We start from the raw sequence: 20,720 nt of genomic DNA, 5'->3' as shown, positions 1-20,720 counted from the left end.
ACAATTTCCCAAAGGGGAAGATAAAAATAATCTGCCATATATTAATGATTCCCCCCCCCCATGTGTGTTCATCATCATCAGCAGTAGTGTTAAAAAAAAAAAGTACCAATGGTGAGAAAACAGGATTCCATCTAAAAGGTTATCAATGCCTTTGGTGCAGCTTTTGTCAATCTGGTTGGGGCTGATGGGAGTTGTTCTCTCTCTCTCTCTCTCTCTCTCTCTCTCTCTCTCTCTCACACACACACACACACACACACACAGCACCAGGTTGGCAAAGGTTGAGGGCTATTATATACTTGTAGTCTTCTAGTTGACCACTTGCCTCTGTAGAGGCTCTTGCTTTGTTCAGGACTCCTACTGAAGCTCTTCCTCCACACTCCAACAAGCCTCTGCTGCCTTTTAGCTTCCAAGTTCCCTTGACGACTGTCTCCTGGGAATTCTACTCTTCCCCACAGCTCTTTTTCTGCTCTAGCCAGTGATTCTAGCTCTTTGATTTTTCTTCACTCTCCAAGCCTCTTTAAGCCACCATGCCTGGCTCTAGCTTCTAGCTCTTCCTTCCAGCAAATTTTTCCTCTCCCTCCCCCAACCTTCAGGCACACATGAATTCTCCTACTGTGATCTCTCTCCAACCAATCCTTTTAAATCCAAGTAGAATTCCCTGTCCCTCATCAGGCCACAACCCTGGTCCAACTGGATGAAACAAAACACCCACTTAGTTAATCAATCAAAAACAACCACATTTAAATTCTCTTTGTTTTTGACATGTATACAATATGTGCATGGTTAGAACACGGAGGTCACCCATGAGATCAGATGAAGCCATGAGGCCCTTTCTGCATAATGGACCTCCAGCACATAGTTGATATAAATTGGCAGTTTCCACTTTTCAGAATGCATTGAATGTAATGTAACTGAAACATATCAAATGAATTTAATTGAAAGCTAGCATTTTGAGCAACATGATGTTTACTTTCACATTCTAAACTTATTTAGGGTGGAGAGGAAAGCTTTACACTTTTTTGGTGCCCAGAATAATCTATTGCATGGAGTTGTCTAACATACTATTTTAAGCTGTCTTCCAACATATCCATACTGGGGAAAGCTACTTGATTCTGCAACCTTCCCAAAATGAACAGATACACAAAGCTCTGACATTCTTGAGTAGTTAAGCTGTATCATTCAATGTGTGTTTTAAAAACAAAACTGAATCATTTCAAATTCCCATTGTCTTAGTTGGGGCTTAGATGCAAAATAAACAGAACACCTCTCAGCAGCAAAAATGCTAAGATGAAGCAGCAGAACTAAATCCAGGACTAGAAGCAGGCAAGCACACAAGGATGGAGTAGAGTGCATGATGATCAATGGAACTCAGTGCTGCCAATAGTTCAAACAAATTCAGGCTGGCACAAATGTGAGGCCAATTAAGGAAGCCAGAAAAGTGTTTGCATCATTGAAAAGAAGTAAGGCTCTTTTCAAGAGGAGAAAAAAAATCAAGAACAGCATGAAAAGAAGTGTTGGACCTCACAGCTCCATGAAGCCTATTTGTAGCTCCGTTTCAAAGTGGTCAGTCATCTGAAATAAGGCCTGTGGGGGAACAGGAGAAATTAAAGCTGAGTATATGCCAATATAGTTCAAATTGCCTGCATCAAATTGTCTTCTGCAGTTGCCATTTCTTCAGTCATCCAGTCAAAAACAAGGGGAAAAGCAGCCTAAAAAGCTATGTTTTAACAGTGACACATAGACACTGTTCATCACTGTAATACAAATGTAACAACAACAGCAAAGACCAACAGTGGGAAAAGCCCAATATTCTTCCAATTTTTCTGCTAACAACATGGCAGCCTTCCTAGGATCCTAGTGTTTGTCATATGTGTTTATCCCTTTTCATAATAAGGACACCAGACAGTATAAGAGTGCACACCATAAATTTCAGCGCCTTGCAATTTAGCTACCCCCAGTTCAAGCAGAAACTATAATTTGTGATCTGAGCAATCAAGAACAGCAGAACATAACTCCTTAACCAGGACAAGATAAAGAACTGCCCTCCTAAACTGCAACCACAATTACCTAGTTTTATTTTCCAGCATGCAGCAAACATCTGAGAATGGTGGGAGCTGATCACATCAAAAACCAGCACAATGTAGTGGCTCAGGTTTCAGGAGACTTGAGTTTCAATCCCTACCTGTCAGAGTTGTTGTGATTATAAAGAGGAGATATAACCCTGCGCTTCTCACAGTGTGAATGTAATGTTGTGCAACTTAGTCCAGAGGAAACATCTTACACAGAATAATAATTATTCAGAGGCAACATCTTATTCAGAATAATCCAAGTGCAAAGCTACGTTAATGATAAACGCTGACTATAAAGTATCAACTTTTGAAATGCAATTTTATAACACATCACTCTTTGCAGGATTTCAGCTATTTTGGGCAATATGTATTAGCACCTTGGTAATGCTTAGCTGCATTGGTCTTTTCACCACTCTTCTGAAAAGCTACTGTACCGTGCCTCCCATTTAGAGAGTTACCATTAATCATTCTTACTTTAAATCTCGTAACTACTTAAGTTATCAGCAGTTGATGTAGTCCATCCTCTTTCCTTGGAAAGGAAAATATTAGAAAACTGGCAATGCAACAAAATTAGAAGCTCACTGAAAAATGAGAGTAAGGGTAGATTTGTAATTCTGTGTGAATTTAAGCTTCCCAAGTGGAAATACTCCATGAATATTCATTTCAAGGAGAACACGGACTTACAATCCTGATGTGTTTTCTGCCTGTATCCATTTTAAAAAATCTGGAACTGTGCTAACAGCTGTAGACCAACATTTGATGTGACGGTATCAACCACACCTGGCTCTTCCACAGTAAAATATCTAATATAAACCAATCCATTCAGGAAACAGCCCATACCATACTACCTTTGCCATTCTCCATGACATGAGAGACAGGTGAAAAGAGATAAACACAAGATGAATATCGATAGGGTAAGAGAAGAAGCCAGCAGCCAAGGATGGAGCTGTATCACATTCTTTACAATGGGGATAAGAAACCAACAGGCCTCCAGATGCTCTAGGCCAGGCACGTCCAACTCTCTAGAGGCTGTGATCTACTCCCAGTATAAAACAACTGGCAGTGATCTACCCATTGTAATGGGGGCGGGAGGCCAAGATTGTGAGCTCTTTTTAGGGGAGGTTAAAGTTGCTGAGCTTTTTTTAGAGGAGTATTCAAAGCTGCTGAGCTTGGGGGGGGGGAGTTGTTTAGCTTTTTTGGGAGGGGAGGCTTCAGTTGTGGAGCTTTTTTTTACAGGAGGCAAAAGTTCCAGAGCTTCTTTGGGGGGGGGGGCAATAAACGCTCAATAGCAATGGCACTATTAACTACTAATAGCACTATTAACAAACGTACTCAGCAAAATACACGAAAGCTTAGTAGCGCTAACGACCACCCAATTCATGTAACAGACGGACAGAGCGAGGGCGGCAGGGGGAGACTTTCAAAACAATACTTTCTGCTACCGGAGATTGGAAGTAAGCCACAACCGACCACGACTGACCACGATCACTCACGATTGACCTGTTGGACCTACAATTTCCACTATTCCTGTCCATTGGTCCTGCCAGCTGGGTAGTTGCGAGTCCACCCAGAGGGTTATTCTCTTTCCGTGGACAAATATATTCTTTATTTAAAAGGTTATATTCACAGCACCTCCACTTCAAGGAAATCAGGTGGCAAGCTTATAAAAGAATTTTGCCCAAGAGATTCATCAGAATTAACACTGCATAAGGCAGCTCATAAACCATGCTGAAAGCCATTTAGTCTGAGGGAAGAACTGCATGGCAGGATCTTTTTTGTCCTCATGGCATGGGCATGGGCATTGCACTTGGATGTTGGATGTTGACTAGGGGATTGAAGTGAGAGAGAGAAAAGAGTGTTTCCAGAGATGAACTGCTGTTTATATCAACTGTAACGTGAATACCATATGCTTGAACTTGCTTTCTCCTCATGTGTCATAATTTAATTTTGACCACCTTCTTGCTGATTTTTGGAAGCTGCTCTGAGAGTCTTCTTGGCTATAGGGGGGAATATTAATCCAATAAATAAATAAATAAATATCACAATTGCAATACAGGAATGCTAAAAGCTCACTGAATGCAGTTGATCATACCTACCTCTTTGTCAAACAGTATTGCCTTTCATAGGAGGAGTTTCAGATTATGCCAATAAAGTGCCAAATTCTACATTGGATCACTGTCCTGACTGAGATAAAGCAAAAATATGCTTCCACTATCACTGATTCCTGCTGATGTTCTCATCACATCTGCAGTTACTTCCTTTGGCTGACTAGGAAAACACAGCAGCAGTTACATACTTGCATAGACTGGATATGTTATAGGATATTGTATAGGAATACATTGGCCATACAAGAAGAAGAAGAGTTTGGATTTGATATCCCGCCTTTCACTCCCCTTCAGGAGTCTCAAAGCGGCTAACATTCTCCTTTCCCTTCCTCCCCCACAACAAACACTGTGAGGTGAGTGGGGCTGAGAGACTGCAAAGAAGTGTGACTGGCCCAAGGTCACCCAGCAGCTGCATGTGGAGGAGTGGAGATGCGAACCCGGTTCCCCAGATTAGGAGACTATCGTTCTTAACCATTACACCACACTGGCTCCAGATTACAGATTACAGATTACACACTACAGATTACATATCACAGTTCCTCTGTTATACTTAGTAGAGATCAATCGTATTTGTTACACAAGTACAAAGAACATCCCTTATCACCACAAGCATGAAGGCAGCAAACATTATAAAATTAATCCAAACATTATATGCTGTTAATTATAGTATTACATTTGTAAATATTACACAGCTCATCTGTTCGCCGGGTGGGAGGGGGAGGGGGAGAGCAAATGAAAAGACTGGGAGGGCTTTATTTCACCGGAGCAGATAATTAGGCAATTAAAATGAAAGTAGGCAAAAATTACCAGCTGCCAGAAACTTAGAATGCAAAATAGAAACTAAACATACACACAAAAAATCCCATGCATTGATCCTGAAGTGGTAGCTTTAACAAGGACTTTCAGGAGCAAAGAAAGAGTGCAGGTTACTTAAGCTACAGAAATTTCTCCAACTTTGAGAAAGGAGATCCCAGATGAGTCATCAACTAAATAGCTCTCTGCTCTTATTACATTATACAAATGATCTCTTTTGAATTATCAACCTTGGGTACTTTTATGGACCTTTTCGAACAATACTAAATAATGGCCAGAATATCCTAAACCTTGGCCCAGGTACTGGTACATATTTCAGTTACTGGTTATGCATTTATGGGGAGTGGGCTCTACACACATCTGCTGTGGACTTCCAAGAGGTGGTGGCTCATGCACAGGCCTGTTGCATCTGCATATAGGGCACTGATGAGTTACAAATTCCAGAAACCGTTCCAAGTGCAAAGAATGCATATTTCTCCCCCACTTTTATAAGCTGCAATGAAAGAGTCAGAAACAGGACTACCTATTTTCCGTAGTGGTATTGGTTCAAGGAAGAGTTCCTTGGAAGGATTATTCACTTCTAGACTGATGGGTGTCCTCCACTTGCAACCAAAGCCCTGAGCAGACCTACCCCCTCCTTATCACTGCTGTTAATGCTGCTGCTTGTTCACTGTTCCTGAAGCAAGTTTGCCCTCGCTCTCCTCATTTGATTATGGCAGTGAACAGACAGCTGGGAGGAGAGGCAGCAGCCAAGTAGCTTTTGGAGTTCCCTTCAGCACATACCTGAAAATACTGATCCCTGACGGTAGATGACATTTCCCTTCCAGCTGCAGCGCTTTACACCACATCAAATGCCACTTCCCAAAGAGTCTGCAGAAGGAATTGGGGCTCCAACAAGCATTGGTGTACAGTATGCACACCAACACATGCAGTCACGGACTGCAAGTAATCTGTGTAAGAACAGCAGTCCATTTACTTGGGCTCTAGGATTTGCAGCTCTTAACCTCAACTTTTACAAGCCATAGCATTAAAACCAGCAATGGATCTCATAGAATGTTGACTGAAAGTATGGCATATCATTCTGTGGTTTGAGTGATTTTTACTATTTTTGTACAATTTGTGCTTGAAAGAGGCAATGTGGAAAAACATGTCTGTACCACTGGGGTGAAGGGGGTGGGTGGGTGGGGATGGTACAGATCTCTTTGGATCTGCATTATATCCAGGAGCAATCAGTTTAGTAAATAAACAGAATATCCTAAGTGTCTGAAGAAGAAACATTTTCTGGAACATACAGTTCTCATCCCATCAGGTAATCATAGTTAGTTAATTGTAATGCCATCATTTACCCAGAACTGCTTTTCTCTTCAAGATGTTTAATCCATTAAATAAGTGTTTATTTGACTTTTTAGTTTCCTAACTTATTATATGAGAATGTTCAATTTTAATTACATCAGATACTTGAGAGACATTTTAAAATCAACTTCTTCCTATTGTTTATGCCTTCCTAAGTCTGTATCTTCCAGTCTGAAAGTCATGCTGCAAAAGAAAAGACATGATTAAAGTTTCAAAAGTTTGATTCCTTGGAGACCACAAACATCTAATGTTTGCAGCTTTGAAGTTGGATGTTGCCAGAAAACAGAAATGACTAAGTCGGAGCACACATCATCATTTCAAATAAGAGATGAGCAATGGGACCATGATTCCAGTGTTATAAAGCAACATACATTTTCTAGTCATTTGTACTGGTTAGAGGGTCTCACACTCATGCATGACCAATGTGAAGCATAATCTATAAATTCATTACAAGAATTCATGTGCAGAAGCCCAGCAGGTTTGGAGCTTCAACACACACCTATTACCAATATTGTTTTCAGGGGAACCATAATCATTAGATGGCACAAACCCCATTGTAGTCTCAATACACCAATATCCCAAAATCAATCTGAAGTAGTTCTGCATCCTCCACATCCCTTTATATGCTTCTATGATATTAGCATTGTAGTTATCAGTACATTTACTAGGCAGCACACATCATTTAACTCATGGGAACTTCTCAGTAAACATCTTAGGCTTGGGCTACACACACACAAACTCTGTCTGCTTGAGTTTATTGCATAATCCATATACATAATCACATACTGTATAATAAATTGACCTTTGCACTCCATTGCCAACTATGCTTCTCTTTCACCTTTTTTACTCAGGGATACTAAATTTATCCTAATTTTGTTAGTGTTGAATGACAAATTTCCTCATTTTTTTGAAGATATCAAAGGTGAGCATGGAGGTTGCTGGTCTAATGAGGGATCAATCTGCTAAAATTGTATTAAATCAATTGTTTGGAACCATAATGCAGCGAGGATTCTTGGGTCTTCTTGCCTAAGGCATCATCTGGCACTTTGAAAGACCCATATCTCTGCAAGGAGTCCGCTGAGAATTCCTGAACCTTGTGGTTATACCTACCCTCTCTGAGCACCCCAACAGTGATATCTGTGACAAGATGAAGCAGCATCCTGCCTGTGCCTTCTGTTCTCCCTCAGGGCAGTTGTGCTTAGAGGGGAGGGCTATCATGCAGTTTGCCGTGGTAAGGAAAAGGGGGGTCAATGAGAGTGTCTTGTCCAAGTGTCTCCCGAAACCTTTCCCCTAGGTGGCTGGCACACCTGACATTCAGAAAGAGACCAGCTTCACTAAAGGACAAAAGGGGCAGGGGTGGGGAGAAATCACCAAGTTCAAAGTTTTAAGAACACACACAACTTCTTTCCACCATAGAAGTAGGAATTAGTACACTGGTGTGCTGGAAGCCTAAATCCATGGGGAAAGAATGCCACCACTTCTTTTCTCAGCATGCAATTGTCCAGCATGGTATTTTTCTTGCAAACTTTTTTTTCAGTGCTTCTGTATGAAAAGGCACCTTGGTGATGATAAAGAACTGCCACCGCCTGATAGTTATAACAAGTTTTAAATTGTTTGATTTTCATTTCTCTCAGCTGGCCTTATGCTCAACAGTCTTCATACAAAGGAAGAAAGGAAACAGCAAGAGAATAAGTAGAGAAACATGGAAATCGTAATGTTTTGTATAAACTGACTTGGAAATCACAAGAGGAACCAGCCATTATTGGATTTTTGAATCTGTTCATTACAAATACAAAGGAATCAAATGAATTAATTCCCCAATTTGTACTAGAAGTGGATGTGCTAATACATTATATCTTGGTATTTGTCACCAGCTGTTAACATACATCCCCAGGTACACATTAAGTTATTTCTGTGGGAAAATAATATCCAAAACAAACACACAGTTCCCCCACAACCACTAACACCAAAATAGTACATATGAGGTTTCAAACTTCTCAAGAAACATTCCTTCATTTTTCTGATCATGTACCTAATGTGTTTTTAAAGCTTTATGCTCTTTTATTGAAATAAACTCATCAGGTAACCATAATGAGACTCAACAGCTGCATTAAACACACATGTGATCCTGTTTTTAAAATGGGCTCAAGCCAATAAACTTTAGAGAAGTCTCAACTAGATATTTGAAGCAGTTGAGGTCTGAATGCACAGGACACTTAAGAAAATTAAAGCACTTTCCCTGTTCCTAAAGTTCAGACAAACAACAGCCAATGAAAATTTCACTCTTTAAAATGATTTTTGAAAAAAGGCATTGATTTCAATACATTCAGGGACCATCCCCATTTCTGTAGCTGGGGAGAGAAAGGAGAAAGTGGAGGTAAACAGGAAAGAGAAGGCTTTGACCCATCTAAAAATAAACAGATTCAGTGAACTGATTCACACTTCACTCTAGATACTGCAAGCGTGCAAGAATAATAGCTTTTGAAGCAATGCCTGCAATAACTAATGTCCCAGATTTAGAACTAAAGGTTTTTAGAGACACACACTACCACTTGCAACAAGACGAATTCTCAATCAAGTACACTATTAAGATACTAATCTGACACTAGAGCAGAACACTTTGCCAAACCTTTTTATTTTGTGTACACTAGCAAGCAGTGACTTCCTACAACTGCACAAAAACCTGCTTGTAGAACCAACACTTCCCCCAAAAAAAACATGAATGAAAACACTGCAGCCTGAATGTCTCAGAGCCCACAACTACCTCTCCGAAGTTACAAACAGTTATGTAAGGCTAACCAGCATCACTTCCATCCTTCACTGCACATGACTTCACTCTAGGAAACAACGTCCCCAAAGGGACCTGGCTAATTTCAGCCGTAATAAAAGCCCCAATTGGCAACAGCGGTTCCCCATTCCCCACAGTTTACAGAAGACAGAATTCCTTTCATTACCTTTGTTGAGTGTCCCTGTGATGAGTTTAAAGATGGTTTGGGCAAATTTAACAATTCCATGTTTACATCTTTTCGAACAGTCACTCATGGTTGACCGAAGAGGAGGGAAGCTCTTCTCTCTCTCTCTCTCTCTCTCTCTCTCTCTCTCTCTCTCTCTCTCTCCTTCAGTCCAGAGACAGGAAAGTCCCTTTCCAACTTAGATGGTACAGAAGTCTGATCTGAGGTTCCAGTGGCAGCAGCAGCAGTAGCAGCAGCACCTCTGTGCTGAAACGGATTTCTCTAAAGCTTTCAGGGAAAGGTTGCAGTAGAGGCTTGTTTGTATAGTCTGTGTTAAAGGTACAGCTCACCCCAGCAAGATTTTAACCATGCAGCCTACATTTATGCCGTAAGATGCCCTGTGGCTTTACCAATCCGGATGGTACTTGGTGCACAGGGAGCTTCTGTAGAAAGCAGCAGGGAGGAGGAGTTTGCTCATATACCAAGCTTTGCTGACTTACAGGACAGTGGTAATGCAGCAATTAATACCAAAGTCAGAAGGGGGGTGGCTACTGCACTGAAATGCTGCTGTTTAAAGTGCATCTTTCTGTATACATCACATTTCTTCCCTGTAACTCTCATTCATGATTTCTGACTTAGTTCTCAGAGACGGGGGAAGTGATTTATCATGAATGAAAAGGGGTATTTTTATTTTTTAAAAAAACAACATGCAGAAGAATTTGTGCCCAGCACAGAGTGGCATGCAGTGAAAGCAAGTGAAATTTCTCTCACTGAGATTACCGTGTATACAAACAATAGCTTGACTTTGAAAGCCCACTGCAGGGTTGGCTGCCTCTGCCAGCAGGAGTTAACTAACTACCCAATGACTAAGAAGACAGAGAAAAATCTCAGAAAAATCTTGCCTACTTTTGAGCATAACTGTCAACTTTTCCCTTTTCTTGTGAGGAATCCTATTCAGAATAAGGGAATTTCCCTTTAAAAAAGGGGGAAGTTGACAGCTATGCTTTTGAATTCCATTTCCACACCTAACATGCAAGTTGCCACTTACTGTCCTTCTTACTGTCCTTCTCAGTTGCTCAACTAAATTGTGGCACATGTATTCCATTGTGTGCCCAGCCATAGAGTCTCTATCCACTGGGGAGTCTGACTAACTAGGGTATATGAATAAATGGACATCACAACTGTCTGGGATTAAAAAGGCCACAACTTTATAGATTTCAGAGGTAGGCAAATCTTTGGCATAGGCATTGGGCATGTATCCCTCTCAGCCCCGTAGTGCAGGGTCTGAGGCACGACAGGATCTGCTTGGGGAAGAGAAGGGGCCATCACAAAATGCAGGTTTATGTGGATGGCCTGACCCTAAGTGCTGAGGAAGCTCCATGGCCCAGTCCCCACCCGCTTCAGACTCTATGGTCTGCCTTCAAGACCCCTCTAATGGGGTGCCCTGTAAACGCCGCCGCTGGAAGGGGGGTGAGTCACCACTTCACCCCTCTCCCCAAGGTTAGGAGATAGCCTAAGGATTCTGCCCAAGGCCTAGACCACCAAAGTTGTGAGTAGTGCTATGGGGAAGGCAAAACCTGCAGTGCAGGGGAAATTCCTTCCCAGCTCCAAATATGGCAACTGTCCAAAGACCATAGCAAAGCCCTCTAAGCTGGAAAGAAAGGGGGCTTAAAAGAAACAATAGAAATGTCTAAAGGGAGGGTTGCGCAAGTGACGCTCCTGGATGACTGTGCTGTAGCCTTGGCTTGCTTTTACGCCTGGGAAATGTACCTGAGGGAAGACTGTGTCTCTCAGGTCCACTCCCCAAACCCCCTAGGCTGCCCTGTGTCAGCATCGCCCTTGAGCCACTGCCACCAACTGGACTCATACACTTCAGCCCCGACTGGGCTAGGCGAGCTGGGTAGCACTTCCAGAGACCACCTTCTGCACAGGAACAGGTCAAAGTGCTGTGGACTCACAGCTTAGAGTTGTGACTCACAGCTTAGAGCACCAGATTCACTTCCACAAGAAGACAGTCGTCGCACAGCAGAGTATAGCAGAGCATAAACGACTCGGAGAGCAGCTCTGTAGAATATCTTCTTTATTCTATCTACAACTATAATACACAACTATGTACAGAGCTAAATGAGGCCTAAACGAAAAAGCTAAACTGCACTGTCTGCAGCTGCTCTTAGCAGCAACCTTATCTATACACATGAGCTCTCTCTTTGATGTGAGGCTGGAGCGGAATAAGTAGAGAGCAGAAACCGCCCCCTCCTCTCTGGAGAATCAGCAGAGAACATCAGCAGATTCTTGGATATGGGAGGGGTGAAATCTCCTCACCCTGGATAGGCCAATTTGAATAGTGGGCTTGGTGGATTGCCATGTGGGTCTGCGGCAGCCAGGGAGCAGCAGCAACGGCCACTGAAAAATGGTGAGGTTCCACGGGGAGACGAGGCACTGAGGTGGACCGCCACCGTGGAGAGAGGTAAGTGGCCATTTCAATCCCACGCTTCCTCTGGAAGAACCTCATAAATTAAGCAGGTTAAGTTGCTCTTACCATTTCAAGAAAAGCTTCACCTGCTTTTTCTGATTACTGTCAAAGATGCAGGGGGCAGGAAAAAGAAACTTTACAATCTTGTCGGGTTTGGCAAAATGCATTACAAAGTAGTTTTGGCTTGGCATGTCACAGAAGAAGGCTTCTCACATCCCAACAACTATAATATTTCCCCAGTTGTTTTGTTAGATACATAACATGCCCCCACACCCTGAAAACCATACAGGTTTCATGGAAAAACTGTCTGGGGCAGCATAATATCTCCAGCTGAATAATAGGTCTAACTTTTTGGATTCAATGAAAGGTTGCAACTTGAATGGCTATTTAGAAGTTTGGTGCTTTTAACAAATGCATACCAGATATTTCAGAAGTGAATATTCTCATGCATCTGCTGTAGAAACCACAACTGTTGGATTTCTACTTGCCATTTAGTTATTAAACAAGGTAATAACTCTCTTTATGTATTAGAAAAAGTAGCTTTATGAGATCCTGAATACAATAAGACCATAATCTACCAAAAGTCCCTACTCCTACAAATTTTTGTTTTGTCTTTTTGTTTTGTTTTTACTTTGAGATTGATGTTTGGTAAGGAGAAATTGGCTGCTTTTAGGAAGATGCTGCCTTTTCTTGCCTGTGTCTGTGTCTGTGTTTGCGGGGGGGGGGAGTATTTTGCCTATTTGGCAGAGTAGGGGTGAGGTTCTGAGCATTGCCAGGGTTTTCCTTCTGTGAAATGGGCATTTTATGGTGCCCATGATAGTTTCTTTGTTTTTAAAAAAACTTCTGGCTTCAGAGTAACTCAAATGCTGTCCTAAGAAAATATGAATTCTGGAAGCAACATAAACATGAATGTTGGAACATTGCATATTTATATATTCTGCATAATTTGGGCTCTGTCCCTTGACTATGAAAAATCTTACTCAAACTTTTTTTTCTTTAAAAAAGAAGAAAGCAAATATTCTCTAGATGTTCAGTGCTGTGTGTTCTGTCACATTCTGACCTTTTTACATTGTGTAAAAAATTTGGAACATGGCGAACATGGGTGGGTAGGCATATAGTTTATATTCAATAAAGTAGAATGGAGCAGATGACTTTCTTACAAAGCTTTTCTTCTCTTTGTTACTCTGAATATTTTTTATAAATAAATAGTTACTTTTAAATCGGGGATAGGGAACTTTCTCCTGTTGAGGTCACATTCCTGCAGGAAGAGTCTGTCAGGGAGTGCATACCACCAATGGGCAGGGCTGAAGCCAGTGAAAGGAGGTCAGAGCAAAGTGAGCAGGGCACCTTCCTCCTCTCTCCTTGCAACCCACATTAATTTGGGCTGAGAGGGCATGGAAATAGAATGTAGGCCGCCCTCTCTCTGCTTTAAAGTCTGCATAACACAAACCATTTGGCAAGGACATATATAAGGTTATTAGTGCAGTAAAAGCTTTACTTCCAGGTTCCAACAGAAGGTCCAAGAACATCCAAAACGTAGGGCTAGAATGATGACTGTATGTAGAGGGCTGGTCATACCCTTAGGCAGGCTTCCTCAACCTCGGCCCTCCATATGTTTTGAGACTACAATTCCCATCATCTCTGATCACTGATCCTGCTAGCTAGGGATCATGAGAGTTGTAGGCCAAAAGCATCTGGAGGGCCAAGGTTGAGGAAGCCTGCCCTTAGGCAAGTGAACTGGGATGTCACGAAACTGCAGCAGATGGTTTAATGTGTTGTTATTTTGCTATGTTTATTACTGTCAGGGAGGAGTAGCACAAATCTCTGCTTGTGGTATTTTATTTTATGCCCCAGGTGGGCAAACTAAACTTGGCTCCCTGAACTAAAGTAGAAAATTGAAACAAATTAGGGCAGAGTTAAAGACTCCCTTGTGTTGCATTCATTGTACAGCGTTGTGCCACCCCTTGCCAAAAATTGGGATGAGGGGCAAGAGAGGCTAATACTTCCCCCTATTTCAAATCTTAAGTCCTCTTGTGTAGAACAAATCTTTAAAACTTAGCTGCTCTCATCTAGCAGCTCCCTGCAGCACACTCTAAGCTGTTGCATTAGATTACCCCTTACAGAAAGCAAAGACTATCTGCTTTATTATGTACATGCACAAAAGCTGCTTGCTTTTGGTTTTTAGTTTGCTGTCATGGAATCTGAGGGCATAAAGTGACTCTGGATAGTGCTAGAGAGATTTTTGTTTTAATTGCCTTGTAAGGTTGCAAATGCTTTCCAGCTTTTGAAAGGAAATATAAAATGTTATTGTGTTTAATTTGGTCACCCGTGTGTTCTTAAAAGAGCACTTATATGGGTAATGTGTGTGTGTTGTGTAGCCTGATACTAAGGACGTATACTCAGAAGTCACAGGACTGGGCTCCAAATTAAGATGCAGCCTCACCATCTCTCACCTTTGCTAGGTAGCTTCTCTTCTATATCCAGCATTTGTCCTAAGGAGCCTATCTGCTTTGACTTAATAATGGTTAATAATCCAGTTATATACTTACCACTTGGATTACCAACTGACCTGGTAAAATGGTCTGGCCTGCCCCTGTGCCTGGAACATAGGTCTGATATACAGAAATAAGCAGGTGAAACTTCCATTGGTATGAAACTAAATATTGCCAGCTTCTAATTGAAGACAAACTATTTTTAAAGAGGCAGCTATGGGGGCTAGTTCAAAAGCTGACAAGCTTTACTGATGCTTCATACAATGTTTACTAGTTTGATAAAATTGCTGATGAGTAGAGAGAAAAAGTCATAGAAACAGGACATGAATGTGGACAGTAGGGCTGGCTTTCATAACACAGATGGGCACATTAACCCTTTCCCCCCACACAGTGGTTGCAATGCCAATCACCCCTTTGGAGCTAGGGAAAGGAGAGTGACTCACTTGGCTAGAGGTTGTTAGAAGTCTGGAAGCAGAGGATATTCCCAGTTGAAAGCAGAAGAGCTGTGATTTGGTGGTGCTATATCTGGGGGGTGGGGTGTATGTGTGAGACAGTGAGTGGGTGAACCTCTGTCTTGCATGCCTAATTAAACCCCAGTTATCTTGTGAGGCCATTTACCCCTATCTATAGCTGCCTCACACCTGACACCAGATGTAGGACAAGTAGAGATAGGCACAACACACAACTAGGACTCTTAAAGTGTGCTGTCAATTGTGGCAGGAGTGGCTTGCTGTCAGTGGCTTGCTGTCACTGATAATCAGTTGACTGACAATAAGAGGTACTACACAGCTGATCCCTACCCAAAACAAGGCCTGGGGAACTCCAGCAGGCTTGAAGGCACTACCTACTAGCTAATAGATGGTGACTCCAATCCCGCTAGACCAGCTGCACAACTAAGCTCACCAGAGGGGTACTTGGTTGCTCAGCTGACTTGAAAACAGGCTTGAGGTCACTGCATATCAGCTGATAGGTGTTTTCAAGCCTCAGCTGATCAATGCCCTTTCAGAGCACTTCACAGAGTTTTTTGCAATCCCTGCATGGTGCCTTGAAGTCCCAATGATCATCACCAGATGTCATTATGTCAGGTTAATTGACAGGTGGATTGCTACACCCACCTGTCATATTTGATGGGGAGGGGAGTACACTTTGAGAATTATAGAGTGAATAAGGCTGCAATCATATGCAACTCAGTGGGGCTTGTTTCTGGATAACTTTTTATAGTGCTGCACTAGGAGGAAACTTTCAGCTGTATCTGTAAAATGGTAGTTACTTTTGTCTTTTTCTTTGAGGGTGCCTCCAGATTGTCACTATTTTGCAGAGGGTAATTAAAGCGCAAGCTAGAAATGTACATTTGTGCAATTGAAGTGGATTAAAGCATTTAAGCTTTGTGTAAGCAAATCAAGAAGAATGCTGAATAGACAGGTTGTTTGAAGGAAACCGCAAATCTCTGCGAGAAGAACTTTGGGAACATGCAAAAAGCAAATACAGTAGTCTTGATCACGGGATACCCCTGAAGCTGTATACGTGCTCTTTGCTTGGCAGACTTTGAGTGCTCATTTAACCTACAACATTCCAAAACTTCCCTACAGAAAGGTTAATGGGTTCCACATGGCCACAGGATTCCTACACATTCCCCCCTGTATGGATCTGTAGATTACTGGATTCTTCAAGAGTTTTACAGCTGAAAGTCAAAAGGTTTCAGGGCAATTGAGGCCATTCTTTCTCTTGAAGGTAGTTTCAATAGAAAGGAGTATAGGGTGGCCATGGGCTATACTGCTTTCAATTTAAGAAAAATGCATAGCTCAACACTTTTAAAAATTTTTGATAGTATAAGGTGATGGTGTGAGCTCATGAGATCATTATGATTATACAAAAGTGACACTAACAAAATACTGTTTGTTTGAATTTCTGCGGTGAAAGAAACAATTTCAGAGAACAGTCTATGCCTCACCTTCCTTCTGTAAGAATTCAGATGAGGCTTTTAAGTTGCTGTAATAATCATGGTGATATTCTTGCTGGGCCCTGTTAGCAATGACTTGCATATTTGTTTTTATTGTCTGGTTTTATAATTATGTATTGCAATGTGGCCTTCCTTGGTGATTTTTAATATTTTGATTTGTTAGCCACCCAAAGGAACCTTCAGTGTTCATTGAATAAATAAATGAGCATACCCCAAAATAGGATTTAAATGCTTCTGTGCATATTTAAAGGCTTGACATATTTTCTCTACTTTTAGAGTTTCCAGACTGTTGCTGTTTTCAAGTCACATTTGATGACATACCAGCAGATGCTGGCTGTGCAATTACAATTGGTCAGGAGGTCCTGCACACCAAAGTTCAATTTTTTTGCTATAAGGAAAATGACAGGGAAAATGAACTGGATAACATTTATTATTTACTTGTTTATTTACTGAATTTCTATCCCACTTTTCATTCAAGGAGCTCAAGGTTCTCCTCCACCCCATTTTATCCTCAGAAACAACCCTGTGTGGTAGGTTGGGCTGAGAGGCAGTGACTGAACCAAGGTCACCCAGTGAGCTTCATGGCTGAATGGACTTTGAACCCAGATCTCCCAGGTTGTAGTCGCAGTCCAACACCATAACCACTACTTGCTTGACTATTTAACCAATTGTTAAATAGTTCAGCTGGTTGGCATGAGCCTCTTAAGCTCAGGGTCATGGGTTTGAGCCCCATGTTAGGCGAAAGATGCCTGCATAGCAGGAGGTTGGGTTAATTAACTTCATGGTCCCTTCCAACTCTACAATTCTTTATTATATGACACAACATCATCTAACCTGCCTGCAAAACAAATTCGGATGAATGCTCAATGGACAGGTCACCTGGAAGCATCCATAATCAGAATATGCATCCAAATTTCCTAAAGTTTGGGACCAGCATACTAGTCAGTGGAAAGAGGTGGGACTTGATCTGCTTTAAAAGTGGAGGACTCAAATACTCTGGCCCATGCACATAGAACCCTTTAACTAATTATGCTGTTTTAAATATGCATTTTATAGTTGACTTCCTTTAGTAGCATTTTCTTCTGAAATGTTTAAGATAGTGTTGTTTTGTTAACTTTGCTTCATTAAATGTGCATTCTGTAGTTGACCTCCTTTGTAATGTTTTATTCTGAAATCTTTAAGGCACTATTTTAGTTTCCTATTAATTATGTTGCTTTGAATATATACTTTATATATGATTTTCTTCAGTAATGCTTTATTCTGTATTGTTTTATCTGATGTTTCAAGGTAAGCTGTAAATCATTTGAGGGTTTTTTATTAAAAATAAAAATCAGTACAGTATAGAAATGAAGTGATTAATAATAATGCCTGGCCCAACATTGCAGTCCAGTAGACACCTACCTGCAAGAAAGCCCTACTTAGCTCAGTGGAACTTGCTTCCAAGTAATCATGAGAAGGATTGAGTGGTACAATGTATACAACAGAAAGTATTTGTGAAATAAATCTTGTAATCATTGCATTTTCAAGTTGGGCTTAACCATAGGTATTGATGAACCTTCTGACATTTTAGAGTCTTCATTATTTTTATGGCACCTGGATAGCCTTTGTGAAACTCATCGTCTAGCCTCTTCAGAATTCTCTGCTAAAGCAACCCTGATTTACTTCATGCTTGGGATTTCTGCCAGGGGAGTGCTTAAGTATTGAGCTGTTTGGGTATTAAGTAGTATGCAGGTGAATAAGTGTCTTGTTGGCAATTGAGGACTCCATGTACTGCACTGCCAAGTAGCCTAACATTCCTGCCATTACACTTAATCAACAGAATTGACACCTGCAAAATCATTTCTCTCTTATATAACATTTCTTTTCAGAATAAGTACCTTGAAAAGGAAGGCTTAACATAAACTAATGGTGGTTGAGAGATAGACTACTAACTCCCTGAAGGTAATAACAATGTTGACACTTAAACAGAGATGAGTAATCCCAAAGGGCTTTGCATACTTTGAAAGCTCTTACCCTGAAGCATGCTGGTTAGGATTATTTTATCCTTTGGCATGTGTAGGATTGTTTGCTTGGGGGTATATTGGCTGTATTCCAGCCTCAATCATTAGTTTCATCATTTTCAAGTTTTACTGAAGGTTCAGTTAGAGATTTTTCTCTCCCCCACCCCTCCAATTTCTCTTCCCAGGCTGGCTGCGGTTGTTCTGTTCTGTCTGCATGAGAAAGAGGATATGTGCACAGTATCTTTACCATTAGCAAAAGGTAATCATAGACAGGCAAAAATTCTATTCTTGGAGGAAAAATGAATAAAAGTGCTACAGAAATTTATCAGAAGCAAAATCTGAGTCATATTGCGGATCTGGAAATATATATTGTAGATGGATAGTTCAGTTGGTTAGAGCATTGTGCTGATAAAACCAAGGTTGCAGGTTCAGTCCCCGTAAGGGACAGATGCATATTCCTGCATTTCTGGGGGTTGGACTAGATGATCCACAGGGTCCCTTCCAACTCTATGATTCTATTATTCAAAAGTTCTGGGTATCTAGCTAGACTCTGTCTTGCTTCCTTCAGATCTATGGCACATTCATCAATAAATCAATAGATCAATAGTTCTCAATTGTTTCTACACTTTCAATGATCACTAGGGATCTGCAACAAAATACTGCATTCATTTGAATTCTTACTCCCTAACAAGAGCATTCCTGTTCAAAGTTTTAGCTAGCCATGCTCTCCTTCAATATGCTAAGGGCCAAACTCAGCTAACTAATTGTGCTAGTGGGAGCCAGTGCAACAAGTCCTACTAGCACAATGGGACTTTACCCCTCTCCTTTCCTTGCCACAGCACCACACCCAAAATCAGCTTTATAGGCTTGGGATAGAGAAGGTTCTTCCATCAGGGGAGCAGAAATGCTTGTACTGACAGAGCAGTCTCTTTAGCACTACTTTGAATTTCACCCCATAAGTCTTATCAATGTCCAGAATCATTGGACAAATCACTTTCATTTGTGTTGTTTTCCTGAGTCATCTTCTCATTTAACTGCAATTCTTTAGTAAATCATTAGTTCTAAAGTGGGATAGGGTTGACAGAACACAGGAGTGTTTTAACTTTTTCATTATTACTGCCAGAAACCTTTTTTGCTCAAAGTTTTGTAGTGGATTTTGGCCTATAGCAATAAGTAAAGGACAATGCAGCCCAAACCTTTAGAAACCACAGGTATTATCTGACCCATTACTAATTATGATTAAAGTCACAGTACTGGTGATCTTCTATGTAATACTCCCATCTACTCCCTGAAGTGAGAAATAAGTTCCCTCCTTTCTATCCCTTCTCAAGAAGTAGAGTGCATGGAAAGTGTGCTGCTTCTGTGAAAATTTGTTTTGGGTTCTTTCAAAATTCGTCAGACATTTCACTTGGAGAGCCCCAGGCTCACTCTGAATTTCAATTTCAATGAAATCCAGTGGCAAACACATCAAGGAAACAAATAAATTAACTCCTGGTGTTTTACTTACAAAACACAAGCCCCCACCCCAACACACACTTAGCAATGGGGACTTGAATTATTCAAGAGGTATAATTTGAGAATGATCCACCTGTCTTTCCCAGATATTGTCTCCCTCAAACTTCAAAACAGTTTCAGGAAGGCAACTGTATTTTGTGCACAACAACAGAGAAAGAAAAATACTTAAAAATAATAATTGCACAACCACTGCCACCCAAAGTATATGAAATTAAATAGCAAAAGGAAAATGAAGGAATCAGCATATTAATTATTAGAATTGTTTATTAGTTTTAAATTAATAAAAATACCCAAATGATCAATGGCTATTAGGATCCTCTGAGCATATAGCCTACAGTCTGGGCATACAAATAATTCAGCTGGCTTTAATAGCTTGAAATGAAGTATTCTACAACTAAATCATACTGTTAAAACAACCACGCTTGAATAAGTTCATCATTGAGGATTACTCTACAAAATGCCTCAATTTGTACTTCTCAGACCAAAGTGGGGGTTGGAATTCAGCTGTCAACTAGACTTCATACTTCTCTGAATGTTGCAGCTATATTTGTATTTTAAAAATAAATAAATGCATGTTTAAGTGTGTGTGTGTATTGAAAGAGAGAGAGATTTTTTTAAAGCAGTTTAATGCAGAAATGGAGTGGAACTATGAATAAAACTGCGTAAAAGTGATTATAAAGAGATGCATGATGTCATCATCTCTAGTCTGAGGCTGGGGTGTATTAGGTGTTAGGGGGTGGGTAGTACCTCTGGTGGGGGACATGTCATGCTCCTTCAGGGGTGGTTTGTCCCCCTGGTTCCCACCCTGCACTCTTCTCTCACTTGTGGTTCCTAGAAGCTGTCAGCATGTGACAGTGGCCACACTCCAAGAATGGCTTAGACTGGCCAGCTAAACCTGGTGAAAGTAGCCAATGGGTCTCAAAGCCTCAGTGAGTCATGGATGCATGTGAAGACAGGCTCCAGTGGATTGTGCAGACAAGACCAATGGT

The 20,720-nt window shown here is 41.1% G+C and overlaps 1 protein-coding gene across 4 annotated transcripts in view; it reads right to left on the bottom strand.

Moving 5' to 3' along the window:
- Positions 1–20,720, bottom strand: part of KCNIP1 (potassium voltage-gated channel interacting protein 1) — a 565,439-nt gene that overhangs the window by 478,359 nt on the left and 66,360 nt on the right. The window contains exon 1 of one of the 4 annotated variants that reach the window (XM_083482874.1): positions 9,295–9,556. The exons of the other annotated variants lie outside the window; for them this stretch is intronic. Within the exon in view, the coding sequence (XP_083339000.1) occupies positions 9,295–9,382 (88 nt within the window). The 5' untranslated portion in view covers positions 9,383–9,556. Of the gene's footprint in view, positions 1–9,294; positions 9,557–20,720 lie in introns of those variants that run through there. 4 annotated transcript variants of the gene reach the window in all.

This window comes from Podarcis liolepis, assembly GCF_965112155.1.
Source record: "Podarcis liolepis genome assembly, chromosome: 2".
Classification (NCBI taxonomy): Eukaryota; Metazoa; Chordata; class Lepidosauria; order Squamata; family Lacertidae; genus Podarcis; species Podarcis liolepis.
Note: the sequence above shows the minus strand (reverse complement) of the source record. Positions and strands in the feature narration are given on the sequence as shown.